Genomic DNA, 24059 nt, shown 5'->3' on the forward strand with positions numbered 1-24059 from the left:
AAAGGTCACTACTTGCCAGGCGATGGTGGCGCACGCCTTTAATCCCAGCACTCGGGAGGCAGAGGCAGGCGGAGCTCTGTGAGTTCGAGACCAGCCTGGTCTACAGAGCTAGTTCCAGGATTGGCTCCAAAGCCACAGAGAAACCCTGTCTCGAAAAAAAAAAAGATAAACAAACAAAGGTCACTACTTTAAGCCACTAGTACGTTGTATTTTGTTAAATCAATAACAGAAAACTAACATGAATTTTGTTCATTCAATGTCATGAAAATTCAGTACTTAATCTTACAAGTAAACTTTACTAAAAAAGAAAAATGTTATACATGCTCCTCCAAAGATTACATGTTTTTTGAATAACACACTTCTCAATAGGGATGAACCACAGAGAAGAAGCCAAATCTGTAGGAGACTGCTCTTTCATTTCTCAACTGCTCAGACCCAAATAATCATGTAGAAATTGTATTAATTACAACACTGCTTAGCCAATAGCTTAGGCATATTCCTGGTTAACTCTTATATCTTAAATTAACCCATTTCTATTCATCTGTGTACTGCCACGAGGACTTACTGGAAAGGTTCTGGGTCCTTCTCCTTTGGCAGCTACATGGAGTCTCCTTGACTCTGCCTTCTCTCTCTATATATATATATCCCTTCCAGCCTGACTATATTCTGCCCTGCCACAGGCCAAAGCAGCTTTATTCATCAACCAATAAAAGCAACACACATACAGAAGGACATGCACATCACAAATCCATCTTGTGGGTGTTGGGGATGACAAGACAAACAAAAATCCCATCTCACATATTTTAACATCAAGAATAAGAAAGAAATAGGATAAATTTACTTTTCAATTATGTTGGCTTCAAATTCAAAGATGGCTAACTTCTCAATTTATTTATATGTAGACAGTTATCTATTTTGGAGGCCACAAAAATAAACATAAAGTATCCAAATTTTATGATGTGCCTACTGTTAGGTTTATCATCAAATTTTGTACTTTGAAGATTTATTCCCAATTTGATGGTATTATTGTGGAGCCATCATGAAAGAAATTAATGCCCTTAAAATTACACCAGAATATTCCCTCCCTTTCTGTTTCTACCCTTCCTCACTCTACTCCCCTCCCATCTGCTTGCCCCTTCTCTCTCCCTTCTTCCTCTTCCCCCACATCTCTTCTTCATGTAAACCAGGAAGTATGCTTTCAACAAACACATCCCAGCCTCTAAAACAGAAATAAATGTTCATTTTTGGAGACACTAAATCTATAGTATTGTTATTAATCTAAGGCACCCTTCAAGAATATTTTGCTTCAGATAATATACCTGTTTTAAAAGTGTGAAGCACAGAGGTTAGGTAAGCTTCAAAAGTCAATGAAACGACAGAACTGGGATTAGGATTGTGCACTCCAACGCCACAACTCACATTCCCGACCTCTACGAAAGGATAGCTCTCTAAATGGAAAAATGTTCCTCCAAATTTTTTTTTGAGGAACTAGAAAAAAATTTTTTTAATTCTTATGTCATCTAAAAATCTGCCTCAAGTAGAAAAGGTGAATTTAGAAAGTCATACATATATTTCTAGATCATTTTCCTTATCTGATCAGCTTAGCTCTCTAAGCACACCTCTTCCCATTTTTGCCAATATTTAATTAAGATAATTTTTAATTAAATGAGAAACAGCTCTACATAAAAATCAAATGAGAACATTCAAATAGCTAATATTTGGGTATCAGAGTGACAACTAATTAATAGGGAAATAAGAGTTACAAGCTATCACATTACCCCACAAAGAATGATTATTATCAAAAAAAAAAAACTAAAGATAAAAAATGCTGGTAAGGATACGGAGATAATTGAATGTTTCTATTCTATTGGTGGAAATGTAAGTCACTGCATGCCTAATGGAAAACCCCACACAGATATCTCAAAAATTAAACCACAACTATAATATGACCTAGCAATTCGGATATATATGCAAAGGAAAAAAAAGGAGTCTATGGAAGAAGTGCCTGAGGCTCTAATGTCTACAAAACCCAAACACTAGAAATAACCTAAGTGCACACTGCCCAATAGGCAGATACAAAATGTGATACATATACAAGATGGAATAATATTTCATAAAATAAAAGTATTATCGTTTGTGACATCAAATAAAACAAGACATCTTTATGCTAAGTAAAATAAGACACCAATGAGAAAAGACACTCCCTGTAATATAAAAAAGTTAATCCCAATGGGTACTAAGTTACAGGTAGAGAGACAGAAGCAAAAGCTCTGACACACAATAAGGCTACAACAGAAAAGAATACTCTGTACATTTTTAAAGCAGTAAGAAACACCTTTTTTTTTAATTTTTTTTTTGAGATTATAATTACAACATTTTCCCCTTCCCTGTCCACACTTCAAACCCTCCCATATACCCCTCCTGCTCTCTTTCACATTCATGGCCTCTTTTTTCTTTGTTATTACATGTACACACGTACACCTATGTACACATACATTCCTATATACAGCCTGCTCAGTCTCTATGTTACTTGTGTATGTCTTTAAGGCTGACTATTTGGTATTGGATAACCAAATGCTGTGCTCTTCCCTGGAGAAGTCTATTTCTTGTGCTCTCAGAATTCCTTAGTTGCCTTTAATTCTTTGTATAGGATTAAGGTCTCATGGACCATCCCCTATCCATTGTTACCATGAAGAAATGATAAAACTTCAAAAAATAGGTATATTTAACTTGATTTAAATAGTTTACAATGTATCACACATGCATCAAAATATCACATTACTCTATGTATTGCTTTTTAACTCCGCTGAAAAATAATAAAAATTAAACTAAAGCCGGGCGGTGGTGGCGCACGCCTTTAATCCCAGCACTCGGGAGGCAGAGGCAGGCGGATCTCTGTGAGTTCGAGACCAGCCTGGTCTACAAGAGCTAGTTCCAGGACAGGCTCCAAAACCACAGAGAAACCCTGTCTCGAAAAACCAAAAAAAAAAAAAAAAAAATTAAACTAAATAAGCATGATTCAAATATATTATAAAACACATTTTTGAGGGGCTGGAGATGGTTCAGGTGGTAAACACAAGCATGACGACCTGAGTTCAGATCCCTAGTACCACAGTAAAAGAAAAAAAAAAAAAAAAAAAAACAACCAGGTAGCATAGTACATGCCTATAACACCAGTGAGTGCTTGGGTGGTGAAGACAGGAGGATCGTAGGGTATCATCACCCAGCCAGGCCAGCCAATTGTTGAGCTTCAGGTTGAGTAAAAACTTTATCTCAAAGAATAAAGTAGAAATGCAACTGCTACCAACTCCTGATTTCTACGTGCATACGTATACCCTACCCATACACATGCACCCAACACCAACACACAAACATATTCACACACAAAAAAAAGAATTTGATACATACAAACAGAACAAAAGGGCAAAACTGCCTGTCCAATAGTCTATTTCCTTCATTACTTAATATTTGAGAAGAAAGCCTAGCATAGATAATTTAAAAGCAGTACTATGTACTAAAAGAGTAAGTCCTTTATAAAGATATATAACCACAATACTGTCATCACTAAAATTAACATTCAAAAATTCCACTTATGGTTTCAACATATTTTCAAGGGCTTTTTGTTTCGCTTGGCTTTGAGACTAGGGTATACACACAATAGAGGTACACACAGTTACTGATCAGACCTTTCAATTAATAGCAGTGGTCTCAATCAGGCTGATTGTTCTCCTTAGGATAAAACAGTTTCTGAAAACACAACTGTCACTGTCTAGTGTGGTACCAATAGAGAGAAACCAGGGAAGTTTCTAAGTGACCATCTATATATAGAATAACTCCCTGCTACAATAAAGACAATCACCCAGGGAAAAACGTTAACCATGCCATGCTGGGAAGCCCTGGCGTAGAGGTTTTACCTGGTTCTCTCTCTCTTTTCAATTTCCATTGCTCTCATATACAATAGATTAAGTAACTGATCATAAATTCTTCATACAGCAGGACTTTATTTATTATATTCACTTTCAGTTCTCTTTCATTCCCCATGAACTAGTAGTTTGATCTAGAGACCTATGATTCCATGTTATTTTCTTCCAGTTTCTATGTATTTTAAAGACATTAAGACTACTTACAACGCTATTTTCCTATCAGGAAATACATGTCTAGCTATGCTCCTTACAGATGCCAGCAGCCACTGATGCTCAGGTCCCACTTCAGTTTATCAAGGACACAAAATGGTGATTATTTCAAGCGCAGCATTCCATGTTCACTCAGTACCTAAGCATTCCTAACAAGAAATTCTCACCTATTGTTGGCCTTCCTCACTTCAGACTTTGTATGGGAAAAGGAGAGTACAGGATTGATTTTCCCCCCTTGGCTTGACTATCAGCTGGGAACATGATGAGCAGCTTCCAAGAAGCCTCCAGATTTAACACATTAGTTTTTCTTTTGGAGGCTATATCACAGTGATGGACTCAGACAGAACTGAAGGACGTCAACCCAAAGAGTGTTCTTTCATCTTTGGCCAGTGGGAGAGCATCTTTAAGCTGGATGCTGAGACGTTATTACCGAATCCTGCTCATCTCTGATAGTCTTCCATCATGTACGCCATGATAAAAATAAAAACATCCTAAGCCTAAACGAAGGCCCAAATTGGGCATTTCCCCACAAGAAATGGAATAACAGTTAATGTGGGGCAGTTGACATTTTGTTTGTTTGTTTGTCTTAGTTCTGGATTATTTATAATGTTTAAACTGTATTTCCAGATCTTTTAAAAAAATAAAAAATAAAAGAAATTCTCACTTTAACATTCCTACAATTTGAGTACATTTTTATGTTTTGTTGTGTTCTTCACATCGTTTTTTTTTATCTAACATTTATTTCATTTTATTTGGAGGGGGGCGGTTTACAGGTCACAGTCCACCTGTAGGAACTGTAGAAACCAGTTCACCCCTTCCCAAAGCTGCCAAGCTTGGCAGCAGGCGCCTTTACTCACTGAATCTTCCTGATGGCCCTCCTTGCCTTTCCTACTTCTTAAGTGCCTTTCTACTTTTTAGGAACGATCCATAATCAGCTCTACTAGTACATTGCTAATCTTCCTTTGGTTTGATCTCCTCCTCCTCCTTTAGACAGCGTCTCTAGCATTGTACCTGGAAGAAGTTAAAGGCAAATGCTGGGGTTCTATTCTTGTCTCTTTTTGTTTTTCAAAAATCATATCAAGTGTGCTTAAAGTTTTTTAAAAATGCAAAAAATACTTTGTATGCTGACATAAAAATTAAGAAAAATGTTCCAATTATTAAGAAAATATTTAATTCCAATTTTCAGTTAAAAATGAGTACACAAAGCTAATAACCAATCACATAGTAACACGTTTTTTTATGTTTTCTTGCCATTTATATTTACATTCTAATCAGGGCCTAAAGATGCAGCTCAATGGAAGAAAGCTTGTCTAGTACACACTAAACCCTAAAATTCCATTCATAACACACAGTAAAGCAAACAGAAGGAAAATAGAAAGATAGATACAAATTAAAAATTTGCTTTAGAACTTTAGCCCAAAAAAGTTCTCATATAGCTAGTATTAAAGATACATTTGAGATAGTTTTCAAAAGTACAAATACTTCTTAGATCACATTTGAAGTTATATAACTTTATTTTGCCACATATTTATGCTATTAACCCAAAATAAAAATACAGTCATTTGCCGGGCCGTGGTGGCGCACGCCTTTAATCCCAGCACTTGGGAGGCAGAGGCAGGCGGATCTCTGTGAGTTCGAGACCAGCCTGGTCTACAAGAGCTAGTTCCAGGACAGGCTCCAAAACCACAGAGAAACCCTGTCTCGAAAAACCAAAAAAAAAAATACAGTCATTTTTCTTTCTGTACTATGTTTTTCTTTTCCAAATTTTCCAATTATAAGTAGTATTACAAATGAATGTACATAATCAGTTTGTACTCTAATAGAAAGGTAGGTATTTTTCTAGTTAAATTCTATTAATTCATTATAGTGTCATTTGTTTTAAGATGTGGATTCCTCTTAATACTAACCAGGTTAAATATTTCAAATATTTATTATTTAAATTCCCTTTTACATAAGGGCATTATAATTTAACAGGTAACTATCATTAGGTCAGTGATGATATACAATGTCTTCATCATTAGTTTAATCTACTGAATTAAATAAATCATTAAGAACCCTGGAATAGGAGCCAGAGAAATGGGAAAGAGCATTTGTTGCAAAGTGTGAGCACCAGCACCTATGTCAAAACTCAGGTGTGAAATGTGTGCCTGTAACCCCAGCACTACAGGGGAAAGGTGGAGGTAGAGGCAGGAGAATAGTTGGGCTTGTAGTTTGTCAACCTAACGCCATGTTCAGTGAGATCCTGTCTCACAGGAATAAGAGTAATTTAGCAGGACACCATCTGGTCTCTGTACCCTGCCATATGTGCATATACCACACAGACATAAAGCTACAGAACATTAACACTGAAATTATTTTAATTGATTCTAGTTATAATGATGCAATAATGAATTATTCTTAGAATGTCCCTTAATTAAAATATTGCTACAATGATGGCATATTAAATATCCTTAAAATAAACTTTGTAAATTTTACATTTATCATGTTTAGAATGAAGTGTTAACAGCACTCGTGAACATATGCACAGCACACATGTGTACGCAGTAGATACTGAGACAAAGGGAGAGGGAGAAAGAAGAGAGGGGCAACTTCAGACCCTGTTAGGTACAACAGGGAGGCAGCTAGTTCTTTGCCTCCAGAGTACTCTATTTAAATCATTTTAAAACTCTTTGATCCTCAACCACATGATTACAGAAATTCACAAACCTTAATCTCTATCATTCCCTGCAGCTCTAAAGTTCTACTTCTTTATTTGCAAATCTGTATTCTAAGATTCTCTTAACAATCACATCTCAAACCACTGAACCTCAAGGTTGTGCTATGCACAGTACAGGTATTTTTAAATAATTACTGACTAGTTAACCGCAACAGATTTAATAAAGGAAAAGATTTCTTTGTGCAGTATAACAATGGGATTTCACTACCAGGTAAATAGAATTTCAACGCATCATCAAAGGAAAAAAAATCAGTTGTACTTCTAGAAATAAATGGAGAAATATACTCACCAATATATCTTGGCCAACATGCTGTTTTCCCTTTTCTTCATAGGGTCCTAAAATCAATTTTCCAGTAGAAAAGACTGCTGTATCCAACGTTTTAAAAACTTTTAAACCATGTTGCTCCACAAAAAATTGGTATGTATCTCGTGGCCTTATAAGATCTAGGGAGAAAATAACAATACAAATATAGTACCAGCTAAACATGCTTAACAGCATGTAACTGTCATCTTAACACTTAGGGAATGACTGACTCAAACTAAGCACTATGTTATTAGCTTAACAATAATGGAACTGTTTTTACTTCGAAGGAGACTAAGATGGAAAATAACATTAGAAGAGACACAATAAAGAGCTCCATGCCTTTACAAAGCTTAACAAGCTCCAAAATAAAAATGTGTCATCACAATGAGAATAAATTGGTTTTGTTCAGTTGATGATGATTAAACAGAAACATTTTTATTTAATTAAGACTACAAGAAAGTATAATATAAAAGCTAATGCCAAACCCAGAGTCTTTCTGCCTACAGATAAGGATATAACTCAACTACTTCTAGCACTATGCTTGCAATGCTTGCTGCCACAACAATAATGGACTAAACCATAATGATAAATGAAACTCTGAGCAAGTCCACAACTAAATGTTTTCTTTTGTAAGAGCTGCTTTGGTTATGATTTCTCTTCATAGTAATAGGGCAGTGACTAGGACATAGTCCATATAGTTTTTAAAATCTTTAACTACTTCCTACAAGTAAATACTACTTGGTTGGTATGGTGGTTTGAAAGAAAACGGCCCCCAAAAGGAGTGGTATTATTAGGAAGTGTGGTCTTTTTGGAGTAGGTGTGGTCTTGCTGGATGAAGTGTGTCACTGTGCACGCAGGCTTTGAGGCTTTATATTTGCTCAAGCCATGCCCAGTGAAACAGTCTACTTTCTGCAGCCTGCATATCCACACATCCTTCTCTAGCACCATGTGCCTACATGCCAAACGCTCCCCTCCATGATGATAATGGCCTAAACCTCTGAACCTAAGCCATCACTTAAATTAAATGTTTTCCTTGATAAGAGTTGCCGAGTTCACAGTGTCTCTTCACAGCAATAGAAATCCTAACTGAGAGTTGGTAAACACCCATATATTCCCTAAAGCCCTGTACCAACTAGAATATTATGGATGGCCTGCCAGAAACTAAATGTTTAATGTCAATGTAATACATCATGAGGCTTCTAGGCTCTTAATATTAAAACTGATTGTATGACTGATTGATGCTACTAACAGTCATCTTCACAAAGTTTCACACTCCAGGTACCACGACTGGATTCCAAAGGTACAGAAGACAGTGTGTGCCCTGGCCCAAATGGAGTACATCCTGGGGCATAAGTTAACTTTCTATAATTTCCCATAAAAAGTTCCTCATATATCTACTCATTTATAGAAGGCCTAGGCCTACTGGAAAAGATAACATATCTGGTAGGTAATAGTACCACTTGAACTCCAGAACTCAGAACACAAACACATGATACTGTATTTCACATAAATGTTCATCCATAATTATTCTCACAAAGGCTGTTTATTGAAAGAGATTTTAGTGCTGAAAAAGGAAGAGGAGGAGAAAGAAGGAGAAAGAGGTAAAGGGAGAAGAGGGAGGGAGGAAGAGAGCATACACACTGACCAACCTTTCAATAGTTTCTGTTAAATTATTTTCAGTATCATTCCCAAACTTACCCATAGGGACAATCTCTCTTGTTTCTGGGTCCTTTGCCAATGTTGCCTCAAAGGGATTTCCTAGGGGTTTATCCAGATTCACCACTAACCTATCCTCTGTAGAACAAACACCATGGAAACAAAATTAATTTGTATTCATTATAAAAAATTTCAATGCAAAATATAATTAGAGATAAGTTGTAAAGAAAACTGACAAAGATTTAGCAACCTCTTTCTGATCATGTTAGCACATTAATAAGCAAAATTTCAAATTCTAAGACATAAGATTTAATGTAAAGTAAATACCTCTGAGAGCCATTATGTAAACTTTTCATTTCAACAAAAACTAAATGATGATTTGCATAATCCCTCAGAGCTGCAATCATGACAAAGTTCTGGGAAAGTAAATTAAATGTCTACTGCAACCATATTTTGAGCAAGTAAGAGTCATATGACTAGGTAATGGTCTCAAAAGGAAACATTTTATACTATACCATAGCTATTTTTATAAGAATAAAATTATCTTATATTCTAAATTGGGGGGTGACATAAAATGATCTTTACTGATGAGGCTACTATGTCTGAAGGTTTTTAAGAGATACGAAATCTAAGTTACATTGAACAGGTTCATACTTTCATGGTTATCACGATGGATCCGTTTCTTGTTGGCTTTTTTGTTGACTTTGTCCAGGTTTCTTTTTGCCTTTTTTATGGGTGATATTGGAGGTGGGGATACTATTCCAATCACAATTCTTCCTAAAATTTAACAAAAAAAGTTTTCCTGGTGACTTTAAAAACTAAAAGCAAAACATTAAATATATTACATTTCCTTTCAAAGTACCAAAGGAAATGCTGTTACATGTTACAGCTGTTAAAGAGACACAAATACTAACCAATTTCAATTGTGTCTCTAACAATCTAAATCAGATGATGAAGTCTAAATCACTGATGAAACAAGACTCAATGCCCTGTTACTCACTTGAAATCGAGCCGGGCGGTGGTGGCGCACGCCTTTAATCCCAGCACTCGGGAGGCAGAGGCAGGTGGATCTCTGTGAGTTCGAGACCAGCCTGGTCTACAAGAGCTAGTTCCAGGACAGGCTCCAAACTACAGAGAAACCCTGTCTCGAAAAACAAAACAAAAACAAAACCAAAAAAACTCACTTGAAATCGATAGTTGTCAATGGAGGATTCAAAACAAAATCGAACACTGCAGAAACTAGTAATAAACCCAAAGTAGTGAGCCACGGTGAAGTGTCCTTTAACAGAACTAAAGAGTTTATACTGCTCTCATAAAGGACCAGAGTTCAATTCCCAGCACCCATCATGGGTGCCTCACAACCACCTGTCCACTCACCTCCAGAGGGATTCAATAATTCTTTGCCTCTGTGTATATCTTCACAGCCTCCCACATACACACAATTAAAATACAACTTTAAAATTATTCACTTTATGCAATCAGGAACCTCAGCTATTTAAGTGACAATATCTACAAAGTCAGAGAGTCAAATAGCTAGTTATTAAAAAAAAGGGAAAAAAATCAACACCTCGGCTGAGGAGTTCCATCCGGAAGGAACCTTCATCTGGTAATGGATGAAGCTAGAGACAGAGACTCACATTGGAGCACTGGTCTGAGCTCCTAAGGTCCAAATGAGGAGCAGAAGGAGGGAGAACATGAGCAAGGAAGTCAGGACACAAGGGGTGCGCCCACCCACTGAGACAGTGGGGCTGATCTAATGGGAGCTCACCAAGGCCAGCTGGACTGGGACTGATGGAGCAAGTGATTAAACCGGACTCTCTGAACGTGTAGGACAAGGAGGGCTGGGTTTTGACCCTACTGCATGTACTGGCTTTGTGGGAACCTAGTCTGTTTGGATGCTCACCTCCTAGTCCTGGATGGAGGGGGGAGGACCTTGGACTTCCCACAGGGCAGGGAACCCTGACTGCTCTTTGGACTGGAGAGGGAGGGGGGTGGGGGAGGGACAGGGAAATGGGAGGAGGTAGAAATTTTTAACTAAAAATAAAAATTAAAAAAAATCAACACCTCTAAAATAATGAGAAAATTTTTAATTAAAACCCTATTTTTAGATGTTTGTATATGGGAGGTGATAAAAATATGTAGGATAGAGCCTGTCACATGATAAAATTATTTCAAGCAATGAATCTTTCACTTATAAGACATTATCACCTAAATTAGGTCTTACCTGATGGCCTTTCTTGATAATCTATCCGTTCCCCTCGCCAATATTCGAGAGGTTTCAAACGTATTCTCTTTGTTCTACGAACATTTGGTGAATTGGAGGGCAGTACTGTCAAAGTTAAACAAAAATTCAAAAATTGAGCAAACATAGTAAAGAATCATACCAACTCTTAGAACATAATGTTTCAATGATGAGACAAAATCCCCAAATTTTTAGATGCTTGTGCAAATAAAAGTACATGAACCTTTAGATTGGCCAAGAAATAAAAGTTTGATAATACCCACATGTGAGACTGAACAATGCTACATTCCATATATTAAACAGAATTTGTTATAATTTGAGATTCCATTAGTTTATGACTGACACTAACCTGCAGAACCACTTCAACCAGGGACGCCCCACCACCACAGTCACAATATTTGGGGAGGTTCTAGGTGAGTGAACTTGACGTTCCTTCCTGCTCCTCATTTCAGTCTCTCTAGACCAGCCTTCAGACCTGCTGCAGCCTGTCCACCTGAGTAAAACCTCCCAGACCATTTCCAAGTCCTCGGGACTCAGTCTCTTCGTGCAGAGTTCTTCCTTACCACCCTCTCAGCCTCTCCGTCTATCCATTCCTTTGTGACTTCTCACTGAACCAAAAAACTACCAGGGACCCCACACTTAACGGTGAATAAGGGACTCCAAAGAAATCAGGCTTAGCTGGGACCCAGAATAGGCAATAGCAACCAAGACAAAAAGGTATCTATGCCAAGAATCATTTCAAAAGTCATTAACTTCCTAGATCCCAGGACCAAAAAAACCAAACCAAACCATAACAAAAAGAAAAAAAAGACATGAATAACCAAAACAGTATAGGACAGGATATGCCTCTTTAAGAAGCCAGCAACCTTATTATAATAGCCATAGGAAAAGCATTTGAAACACAACAAAAGAACTTCAAAATGGCAACAAAGACCCTAATATAAAACCAAATACCCTGAATCTGATAGAGAACATGGAAAATAAGCTTGAACTCATTGGTATAGGAAGACTTCTGAACAAAACACCAAAAGCATAGGGAGTAAGACTATGGTGATTTAAATGAGAATGGCCCTAAAAGGGTCATTTATTTGAATGTTTGGTTGCCAGTTGGTGAACTGTTCAGAAAGGATTAAAAGATGTGACCTTGTTAGAGGAACTGTGTCACTGGGAGTGGGCTTTAGGTTTTAAAATTCCATACCAGGCTGTCTTGTCACTCTGCCTAGAGACGATGGATCAGGATGTAAGTCCTTGGCTACTGCTCCAGTACAATTCTTGCCTGCCTACTGCCATGTTCTCCAACCTAGTGAAAATTGACTATTCCTTTGACACTGTAAGCAAGCCCCCAAATAAATGCTTCCTTTTATACGTTGCTTTGGTCATGGTGTTTTATCACATCAACAGAAAAATAAGTCGGAGACCAACAATAAATGACTTCTCATGAAACTGAAAAGCTTTTGTATGGCATAGGACAACATAATTTGAACACAGCAGTAGTCAATAGAATGGGAAAAACTTTAGAAATTATGCACCTTATAGAGTTCATATCTAGAATATATTAAAAAATAAAAAACTGAGCATCAAGAAAACAAATTAACCTAAATTTAAAAATGGAGTATACAACTAAACAGTGCTGTGGGGCAATGATCTTGTGCCCTGTAAAGATTTCTCAGTTGTATTGCTTTAATAAAATGCTAATTGGCCAGTAGCCAGGCAAGAAGTATAGGCAGAGCAATGAGAACAGGAGAATTCTGGTAAAAGGAAAGACTCAGTCTGCAGGTGTCACCCAGACACAGAGGAAGCAAGATGAGAATGCCTCACTGATAAAAGGTACCAAGCCACATGGCTAACACAGACAAGAATTATAGGTTAATGTAGGCTATAAGAGTTAATAAGAAGCCTGAGCTAATAGGCCAACCAGTTTATAATTAATGTAGATCTCTGTGTGTTTCTTTGGGCCAAACAGCTGTGGAATGAGGAGGAACAGAAACCTCTGTCAACAAAACAGAGTTCTCAAAAGATAAAACAAAAATAGCTGAGAAATACTTTTAAAAAGGTCAACATCCTTAACAATCAAGGAAGTATAAATTAAAATTACCTTGAGATTTCATAATACACTATGAAATGCTGAGATCTAAACAAGTAATACTAATCTGGATGTATTTTCCCTGTTAAAAAAATTAAGTTATATTTATAGAGAGATTCAATAAATACCATTTTCTTCAATGGGAATAGTGTAAGAATAAATTATTTACCTAATTTGTGATGTATATTACTATCTGGTAGTAAATTAGAACTTCTTATTCTTAAATCTGAAAAATACAAAAGATAGTATTATAAACAATACAACAATGCCTGCTAATTCTATATTGACTTAAAGTGTTTTCTGATCAACTTGTACTAAGTATTATAAATAAGATTTAAATCTGAAAATATAATTTATACTTTCTCTTTTCATTGAAAAACAACACAAACTAAGGAAAAAACAGTACAAAATCTCTTTACTCTTTGATACAATAAACATATTTAAAGAGCACAACCATTAAAATTAACAAAAAAAAACAAATATTATCTATTATCCATGAATGGCAAATAAGCCACTAGCAAATAAAAAGGCATGGCATAATGGTGAGTAAATTTCAATAATGTTACCTACACTCACCCACAACTTTCTTCTTAAAGTTCTAATAGTAAAATCACTCCCAGGTTCTCAATTTAGCAACATTCTAAAACATCATCGATTTGCATTGATTTTTTTTCCACATTGTATACACATGTGATCTTTATTAAGAAATAGAATCACAATATTGTATGAGGGCCCAAATTGGTCAGTCCATCTAGTCTACTCTGCACCCCCACTCCCAATCCTCAGATCTATCCATAATCCTAGATCCAGTGCCCAGGCCTAATTTTCTGAGCCCCCATCCTCATTCCCATGCTCTCTTCAACCTTCAGGCTTGGGCCAGGATGCACATTCTGTGTCTGTGTACTCTCCCAGCATCCTCTGTGTCCCTAATACTTCAATTCACCCGTACCATAACCAACACTCACATGCTATGCTCTGTCTTAGCCTACTGTGTCCATATCAGATGCAAAACCAATGAAAAAAGTCCATATGCCCACATTTTATCATAAAAGAAAAATATTAAAAATCAGAGTATGTTCCCTCTAAATCCACCAACCCATAGAAGTTCTCTAAAGAATATTATTGAAATGAACTCCAGGATACCTTGTTCAAGAACTACCATAAACTTTAAAGAATTCAAGAGAGTTTAAAGAAGAAACAGCTCAATGAACTTAAAGAAAATAAATGCCTAACTGATGCCCAAGAAAACACAAACATGAGGGTGATGAAAATGATAAAAACACCCCAGAATTCAAAATTCAATAAAGAGATGTAGATTGAAAAAAACTCAAGATGAAACAAAAGTGAATAAAAGATAAAAAAGAAAAACCTTAATAATCCAACAAGAAAACTTAGGAGAATATCAGGACTCAAAGATAAAGCAGAAGAATAAAACCACACAAGTAAAGAATATGAAAAATTTAAAAAAAAACCTACAAAAATGAAACATTGACTATTCCTTTGACACTGAAAGCAAGCCCCCATGGAACACTATGAAAAGACAAATTATAGACAGAGATGAGGAGCAAGAATCCCAAGTTAATGGAATAGACCAGGATCTTTAATAAGATAATAAAATGAAATGTCCCCAAATTAAGGAAAACATACCCATACAGATACATAGTTAAAACACGAAGTATACAGAACAAAGAAAGAATATTTAAAGCCACATGAGAAAAAAAAACACTTGACATAATCCCAGCACTTGGGAGGCAGAGGCAGGCGGATATCTGTGAGTTTGAGGCCAACCTGGTCTACAAGAGCTAGTTCCAGGACAGGCTCCAAAGCTACAGAGAAACCTGTCTCGAAAAAACCAAAAAAAAAAAAAAAAAAAAAAAAAAAAGTGTTGCTTCCAGTATCCTCTTTAGAGCTGGTTTGGTAGACATGAATTCTTTTAGCCTTTTAATATTATGGAGTATTTTTTCTTCTTCTACTAGGATTGATAGTTTTGTTGGGTACTGTAGTCTAGGTTGTCACCCATGATCTCTTAGAACTTCTATTTCTAAACAGAAAAATACAAGAGACTATAGAAATATATATAGACAGAAATATAAAGAATATAAAAAAATATAAGAAACTAGAAAAACACAAAACAAATGGAACTATAATTAGTGAAATAAAAGTACAACTAAAAACACAAACGGAGAAGAAGAAAAAGAAGTATGCAATCACCACAAACCATTAAATACTTATGATCTCAACTCTACAATCAAAAGACAGATCAGCTGACTGGATCAAAACACAAAATTCATCTTTCTGCTTGCTACATGAAACTTGACTTATCTTTAAAGATAGGCACCAATGAAAGTGAGTAAGTGAAAAAAGGTATTCCAATCAAATGCAACCAGAAAGCAAGAAAGTCTTGCTAATTTACTATTTGATTAAATAGGCTTCAAGCTAAAACTAATCAGAATAAGGAAAAATGCATCATTCTAATCAAGTGAATTAATCAAGAAGACATCTCTATCCTAAACACACATGCACCAAACACTGGTGTGCACAATTTCATAAAAGTGACTGACATGAAAAAAAAAATCAAATTAACATCAACCTATTAATACTATGCAATTTCAATATCCTACTTTCTGCAATGGACAGGTCATCTGAACAAAAAATAAACAGAAATATCAGAATTAACTGACCACTGAACTTAACAGATATCTACAGATTACTCTATCCAAACACAAAGAATATATATCTACTCAGCAGCACATGTAAAGTTCTCTAAAAGAGATATTCTGAAGAATTCTTACGAATTCAGAAAGATTGAAATAACTCTGTAGAGCCTATCTGACCATGATAAAACAATAAAACTTAAAACAACAAACAAATCTGCAGTAAGGATACAAACTCATGGTGAATAAAACACTCATAACTGAATGATTAATGAGTCAAAGAAGAAATCTAGAAAGAAGGGGAAAAAATCTTCCTGGAACTAAATGAAAATGAAAGCATAACATAATAAAACTCCTGGGACACGAGGGAAATGTGTAAGTGCTTACATTTTCATTTTAAAATTAATAAAAGCACAAATAGCTTAATAATGCAACTCAAAAAGATAAACGAGAACAAATCAAATCAATTTTAATGTCAATTAAAGCAGAAATTAATTAAATAAAAGCAAAGAAAAGAATACAAAGAATTAACAAATCTAGGAGAAGGATCTCTGAGGAGATAATATTGGCAGACCATTGATCCAAATAGCCAAAAGAAAGGATGCAAATTAACAGAGAAACATATCAGATACCAGAGAAATTAAGAATAAGTGAATACTTTAAAAAATACTCCATTAAGTTGGAAAATCTAAAAGAAATGAACAAATTAGATTTATCCAAATTTCAAAGGGGAGGGAATTATGTAATGATACTTCAGCTTTTTTAAGTGCCCCCCCGAAGCCTCAGTCTCAGTTTCATTTCCTTCTTGAATTTCTGCTGGCCAGAGTGACTTGCTATACTAATTGAACACACAAAAATTACTTTCTGAGACTAATGTTATTACATCCAAAATCCTAACAAGATATGCAAATTCCACTAGGGGGTCAAACTTTGAGGAAGACAATAATGCTATCAACTACCCTAGATTGTCATGCTTTCAGAAAACCCAAGACAGCCACATGAATAGGCAGTACAGAGAGAAAGATTCTTGTCTATTTGAGATGGGTGCCAAATACATAAATGAGGAACAAATTTTGAAGATATAGTTCAATTAAACTTCAGAAATTGCAGGTAAATACCTTGTATCTAACTATCATATCATAATGTATCTTCCTAAGAACTGCCTAGACAAATTGCCAGAACCATGTAAAATAAATCAATAGCTGTATTAAGCTATTGAGTTTTAAGATAGCAATGAAGCAATAAGGTTGGAATATTTCATGCTCATGAGCTACTTATGTTGACTATATATATACATTTTCCTGAAAAGTTGGTTCAAGCTTTGAGATTGAAGCAATAAGGTTGGAATATTTCATGCTCATGAGCTACTTATGTTGACTATATATATACATTTTCCTGAAAAGTTGGTTCAAGCTTTGAGAAAACAAAATATTGTTTAAAATCTACTAAATAAAACATAGAATTGTTAATTTGGAAAAAAACTCTAGTGTCTATAAAACTGAATTGCCCTGTACTAAATAAATCTGTGGAGATCATAAGCAGATGAGTGTTTGCCCAGACCTGAGAAGAAGAGAAGAGAAGATGGCTGGTGAAGGATATGGCACTGGGGCAGGGCCAGGGCAATGACAAAATATTCTAAAGTTGGCTGCAATGATGATTACATACTAAGCTAATTATGACATGTGAAGTTTACCTCCAAAATCAAGCTGTTATCACCTCCGCTCCAATCCAATTTGCCATGTAATCTGCATGTGAGTAGATGCTTTATCTTTGCTGAAAAAATTCCCACAGCAGTGGACCTTGAAGGCGTCTGGTAGATAGATAACTGAATGCATTGAGAATAATGGGAATGAGGTTTCCTACTGTTTGAGAAAGGGCTTATACAGCCGGGCGGTGGTGGCGCACGCCTTTAATCCCAGCACTCGGGAGGCAGAGGCAGGCGGATCTCTGTGAGTTCGAGACCAGCCTGGTCTACAAGAGCTAGTTCCAGGACAGGCTCCAAAACCACAGAGAAACCCTGTCTCGAAAAACCAAAAAAAAAAAAAAAAAGAAAAAAGAAAGGGCTTATACAAACAGAAAAGAGAGAGGTAGGTCTGTACTGTGTTGGAACTGGAGGTATTGAGATAAATCTGTGGTTTCTAGATATAAATATAGATAGTTGCTTGCTGGATAGCTTTTGTCAACTTGACACAGGCTAGGGTCATCTGGGAAGAAGAAATCTGAATCAAGAAAATGCCTGCATAGGATTGGCTTGTAGGCAAGTCTGCAGAGCATTCTGATTAATATAGGAGGGCCTCTGCATCAGCTCCTGCCTCCAGGTCTTTATCCTGTTTGAATTCCTGTCCTAACTTCCCTCTTAGATGAACTATGATTGGAACTATATGCTGAAATATACTCTTTCCTCCGCAAGTTGCTATTGGTCATGGTGTTTTATCACATCAGCAAAACCCTAAGTTAGATGGCACTGTATTACACACAGTCTCTCTCCCTCCACCATGTGTGTGTGTGTGTGTATTCCTATCCTACCCAGAAAAAAAACAAAAAAACCTAGAATCAAAGGTATGTCAATAATAACAACACTTGTCTTGGATTCTAAATGCCATGGTACATCAATAAGAATCAGGTATTTTTCAAAGCAATTATTGATTCCAGAATTAAAAGTACATCTTATGGAACAACTTATGTCCCCCAACTCCCAAAAAGGCAATATTCCAAAAATGACAGATTCATGACAAAGAAGGAGTCAGTTAAAATAACAGCAAATGATGAGATCTATCACTGTTTGAGTTTTAGAAGAAATGATAGTTAAAAACTTTAACACCACAGAGAAAAAACTAAATATTTTTTAAAGGATGATGCATCTGGACCATTTCAACAAATTTCCAACTATAAAGCAGTAATCTCAGGAGTACATCCACATTTACTATTACTGAAAATTTAAATAAACACAGAATACTTTACTGTATATTCATAGTGCCATAGAAAGCAAGATAGTAGAAAACAGTAACTTACCCGAACTCTCCTGATCCTTTTCATCACCCATGTCAGAATTATTGCTTCTAGACATTACATGATCCTTAAACCTGGAAGGTCCACTTAAGAACAAAATAAACCATAAAAGTTGTGCTTTTATAACTATGATCATGTCTTAAAACTGCCATCAGTGTCTTTCCTATGAAACTAAAAGTGATACAATAGGTCATCAAGAATGTGTTTCCATACAGCATGAAGCAAGAACTGCGATTTGATCCCATAGAGTCAAATCTGATAAATACAAATTTATATAAATGAGAGAGAGACAGAGACAGAGAGATTGACCGATTAAGTAGCTCAGGCCCTGGGCCTCCTTACTGTAGCCTAAACTGGTCTAGAATTTGCAATCCTCCTGTCTCAGCCTCTTGAGTGTTTGGATTATAGGCATTATCACCAAGTTCAGCTAGAATATTTAAAGTAAATTCACGAATCACTTATAAATTTAGTCAAGTCCAACAACAACATTCTTTCACACAAATAAGAGAAATCAGCAAGCATATCTTAATTTTAAAAGAAATCATCTACAAAAAATGAAATTAAACATGTAGCCCAAAAATCATCATAGTTGACTCAAGCTATGGTACTCCCGGGTTCCTTTCCTCCTCCAAGTCCTAATCACAACCCCTCAAGCAGTAAAGAACCCATAGTACTCCCTTCAAAGGTTAAGGTTTGTTCTCATTTACTAGTCTTATATTTTTTTTTTTAAGGATTTAACAGTTCAGAGCTAAAACAAGCAGGTTAATCTCATTTCTTTAATGTTAGTGGATATTTTAATAACACATCCACAAATTCTGTGACAATCTTCAAAAGATAAAGTCCCATTTCCCTTTTCCTGATTGTGGTCTGGACTTGTGATGACTTGTTTCTAATGAACAGGAAACTATAACCGAGAGTACAGAACTCCAGAGGGTAAGTAATTGAAAAGGCATTTGATACTATCTTCTCTCAGATCATTTGTTTTGTAGGAAGTCAGCTGCCACATTACAAGAAACAAAGGCCAACTACCAAAAGACAGCAAAGAATAGCAACCTTCAACCAACAGTCATGAGACATCAATGGATCCTCTAGTTGTAGCCAAGTCATCAAAGGGATAGAAAAGAAAAAGACACCTCCAAAGCCAAAACAGCTAGCTCAGCCTTGCCCAGATTTCTGGCCCCACAGAGAGTAAATAGCAAAAATAAATTATGTTTGGAAGTAACATAGAAATGGATAACTAGTACAGTGAGTAACTTCTATTTTCACTACACTATATACACACCTTTCTTCCCAAATTGAATTTTTAGGCTCCCCTGCATTGGAATTAGACTTCATTGATGATTTACGTGTATATTCCCCAGTATGAGACTTTAAATGAATATTCTGTGAAGTCTTAACACTGTTTTGATACTTAGAGCCTCCTGTAGGTCTATGGGGAAAAAGAAAAGGTTAAAATTATTTTTCAAAAGTTCTTTCTTCTAGAAACAATACACAAATGTTTGTACAAGCAATATAAAATTAGCTACAGCAAGCATAAGTTCATCATGTTCAGACTTTAAGATTTACAACTAGGTTCACAAAGGTATCTGGTCTACCAAGACTCCCAATTAAAAAGAAATAAAAATAGAGGAAACAGTACAAACCTGGCCTGAAAATTATAGAGTGACAATGAGTGACACTGACTCTAATAGTCGATGGCATCTGCTGTACAACTACATACCGATTGTTCCCAGTTTTACAATAAGGAAACAAGTTCAGAGTGGTACTATTCCTCAGTGTCATCCAGCTAATTGCAGAGTCTAGATTTAATAACAACTTTGACCAAGTCCTTTATGCTTATTCCCCCTCTGAGTACTGAATAACACAGACAAATTACTAAATTCTCAATGGGGAAAAGAAAAAAAGTTATATTGTAAATACAACAGAAATTACCCAGAAATATCAAGACTTTTCTTCTGAGTTGGGTCTGCCTCATTTTCCAATGGCTCACTCTGGGAACCAGAAATTTCATCATGACTAACACTTCTTCTAGAACCCTTAGTGTTTAAAGACTTCTGTACTCTTGAGCTGCTCTCTGTCTTCCGTCTTTTTGGTGGAGAAGGTTTTTTCCCAGTATTCTTAGATAACTGACTTTTCCTAGTCCGCTTTTTTCCATTGTGATGCACCACTGACAATTTACTTTCTCTTGAAAAGCTTCTATCAACAGAACCTAAAAGATTCAATGACAACTTCAAATAGCATGTTTGTTCAAATGAAAAGATCAATGTCATTCTATTTATATATAAATGAACATACTAATTTCATAAGCTAAATTTGTTTTCACATAAAAAATCTTATAGTTTTTTCAGTTGTATTTATAGGACATGTACTAGATTTATTAAATTCACCACAAACTTTCTTAGTAACTTTGTCTTTGGCTCTACCCATTATTCGCCTGATCATCTGTAATGATAAAGGTCAATTTAATAGAATCTAAATCTCCCAGGAAATGGGTCTCTGGGTATGCCTACAAGGAGGTTTCATGGATTGTGTTAACTAAAGTGAGAAGACCGACCCGCACACATGTGGGTGGCACCATTCCTCGGCTGCCATCTTGGATCCTGGATGGCACAGGTAAAGAGAGGGTGCTGTTCTCTGTTTCCTGAGTATGGAGGCAATATAGCCTCCTGACGCCGTATCTTAGCTTCCAGAACTGTAAGGCAAAATAAACCCTTTCTCTCTGAAGCTGCTTTTGTCAGAGTAGTTTGTCACACCAACAGAAAGTTGCTAAGACATCACCCATAAGATCTGAGTGTTTGTTGTAATTCCAAACAATCAGTTTATCATCTTTCTTTGTAGGAGCCCATCCAGTCATAGCATCTTGTACTAAAGTAGTGCTCAATTCTATCATCCCCTGGCATCTCTTTCTTATCTTTATCTTTCATCTGATTTTTAAACATCTATCATTACATGGATTATTTTACCTATAGTGTCTTCCCTCATAGAACGTAGTCTTCTTAAGTACAAGGACTTCTGATTTTGGATATGTTTGTCCACAGCACACTGTGTAACTTTATACTTCCTACCTGACAATATTTCTGTTGGTAAACCATTTTAACCTTGTCTTTATAACATTTTCCTATAAAATGGGAATAGTCACATATAACCCCAGAAAGAATGATTATAGGGCCCTTTCAACAAAGATAATCTAAATAAAAATACTTACCTTCCCCTGGTTTTACCAGCCACCACTCAGATGGACAACGAGAAATTCTACCACTTCTGACAATCTCTTGCTCTTGTTTGTCCTTGGAACCACCAGAAAAACTTTTCTTCCTGGATTTTTCCATATCTTTTTGGATGCTATGCTTTTTCTTTTTATTTTCTAATGTAAGGAAAAACCATAAAACTATTCAAAACATCAGTTTTCAAAATTCACAACAGACTTCAAAAAAATAAAACTCAATTCCAGAAACATCTTATGTTTATCCCATGGGCTATTTTCACATACACGTCTTTAAAAAGCCATATGTTTTCAAGCAGATCTCTGATTTTCTGTCAATTAAATGTTAAATACTTTACACTGTTAGTCATAAACTAAAAGAGAAATATGCGTGTATGTACATGCAGGCACATACATTCAAGTGCCTAAGTATGGAAACCAAAGCACAACCTTAGATGCCATCTCTTCTCCTTATTTATTTATTTTTATTTAATTTTATCTTTTATTGAGAGAGTTACTGCCTAGAACCTCAACCATTAGGCTATGCTTACTGACCATCAACCCTTTCTCTGCCTCCCTAGTACTGGCATTACAAACATGTAAAATCACAACAGTTATATTTTTCTAACTTGGGTTTTGGGGATCAAAATCAAGTTATTCTGCTTGAAAGATGAGTATTGTGCCATCTCCCTAATCTGAGTATCTTTTGAAAAACAAAATAGTTTCTTTGTACTTATCACTATACAAAATAAAACAGTTATTTACTGCCTTACCTTTTAATTGTTTTGTAATCTAATTTTGAAAAAAGAAATTTAAAGATTAAGTATAATTAAATTAGAAACCTTGAAATGAGATTACTTTGGATTAACCCTACCAGCTCATGTATCCATAAAACTTCTGACCAAGGTTTTGGCTATTACAAACAATGCTGCTATGAACATAGTTGAACAGATACTTTTATCATTTGATGGGGCATCTCTTGGGTATATTCCCAATAGTGGTATTACTGGATCTTGGGGTAGGTTGATCCCAAATTTCCTGAGAAATCGCCACACTGATTTCCAGAGTGGTTGCACAAGTTTGCATTCCCACCAGCAATGAATGAGTGTGCCTCTTTCTCCACAACCTCGCCAGCAAAGGCTATCATTGGTGTTTTTGATTTTAGCCATTCTGACAGGTGTAAGATGGTATCTCAAAGTTGTTTTAATTTGCATTTCCCTTATCGCTAAGGAGGTTGAGCATGACCTTAAGTGTCTTTTGGCCATGAGAATTTCTTCTGTTGAGAATTCTCTGTTCAGATCAGTGCCCCATTTTTTTATTGGGTTCATTAGATGCCCTTCAATGGAGGAATGGATGAAGAAAGTGTGGAATATATACATATTAGAGTACTACTCAGCAGTAAAAAACAATGACTTCTCGAATTTTGCGTGCAAATGGATGGAAATAGAAAACACTATCCTGAGTGAGGTATCCCAGACCCAAAAAGAGGAACATGGGATGTACTCACTCATAATCGGTTTCTAGCCATAAATAAAAGACATTAAGCATATAATTTGTGATCCTATAGAAGTTAAATAAGAAAGTGAACCCAAAGAAAATCATATAGTCATCCGCATGGAGAGGGGGAAGTAGACAAGATTGCAGGGCAAAAACTGGGAACTTGCGGGTGAGGTGGCATGGGGCAAAGGGGAAATGGGATGAGAAACATGAGAAGGGGAGGATGGGAGGAGCTCGGGGGATTGGGATGGTTGGGATATAGGAAGGGAGGATACGGGAGCAGCGAAGTGTATATCCTATCTAAGGGAGCCATCTTAGGGTTGGCAAGAGACTTGACTCTAGAGGGGTTCACAGGTGTCCAGGGAGATGTCCCCAGCTGATACCTTGGGCAACTGAGGAGAGGGAACCTGAAATGACCCTGTCCTATACTGATGAATGTCTTACCTATCACCTTAGAACCTTCATCTGGCGATGGATCGAGGTAGAGACAGAGACTCAATTTGGAGCAACGGTCTGAGCTCTTAAGGTCCAAATGAGGAGCAGAAGGAGGGAGAACATGAGCA

The 24059-nt window shown here is 36.2% G+C and overlaps 1 protein-coding gene across 2 annotated transcripts in view; it reads right to left on the reverse strand.

Annotated features, from left to right (window-relative positions):
• The window catches only part of Cenpc (centromere protein C), a 46870-nt gene that overhangs the window by 3614 nt on the left and 19197 nt on the right, over positions 1-24059 (reverse strand). For both annotated transcript variants that reach the window (XM_057773152.1, XM_057773151.1), the window contains exons 9-17: positions 22003-22161; positions 20730-21006; positions 20080-20226; positions 18801-18883; positions 13304-13360; positions 11034-11138; positions 9464-9586; positions 8852-8947; positions 7139-7293 (exon numbers count right to left, since the gene is read on the reverse strand). In XM_057773152.1, the coding sequence (XP_057629135.1) occupies positions 7139-7293; positions 8852-8947; positions 9464-9586; positions 11034-11138; positions 13304-13360; positions 18801-18883; positions 20080-20226; positions 20730-21006; positions 22003-22161 (1202 nt within the window). The remainder of the gene's footprint in view (positions 1-7138; positions 7294-8851; positions 8948-9463; positions 9587-11033; positions 11139-13303; positions 13361-18800; positions 18884-20079; positions 20227-20729; positions 21007-22002; positions 22162-24059) is intronic.

The sequence above is a fragment of the Chionomys nivalis genome, chromosome 6 (assembly GCF_950005125.1).
Source record: "Chionomys nivalis chromosome 6, mChiNiv1.1, whole genome shotgun sequence".
Taxonomy (NCBI): domain Eukaryota; kingdom Metazoa; phylum Chordata; class Mammalia; order Rodentia; family Cricetidae; genus Chionomys; species Chionomys nivalis.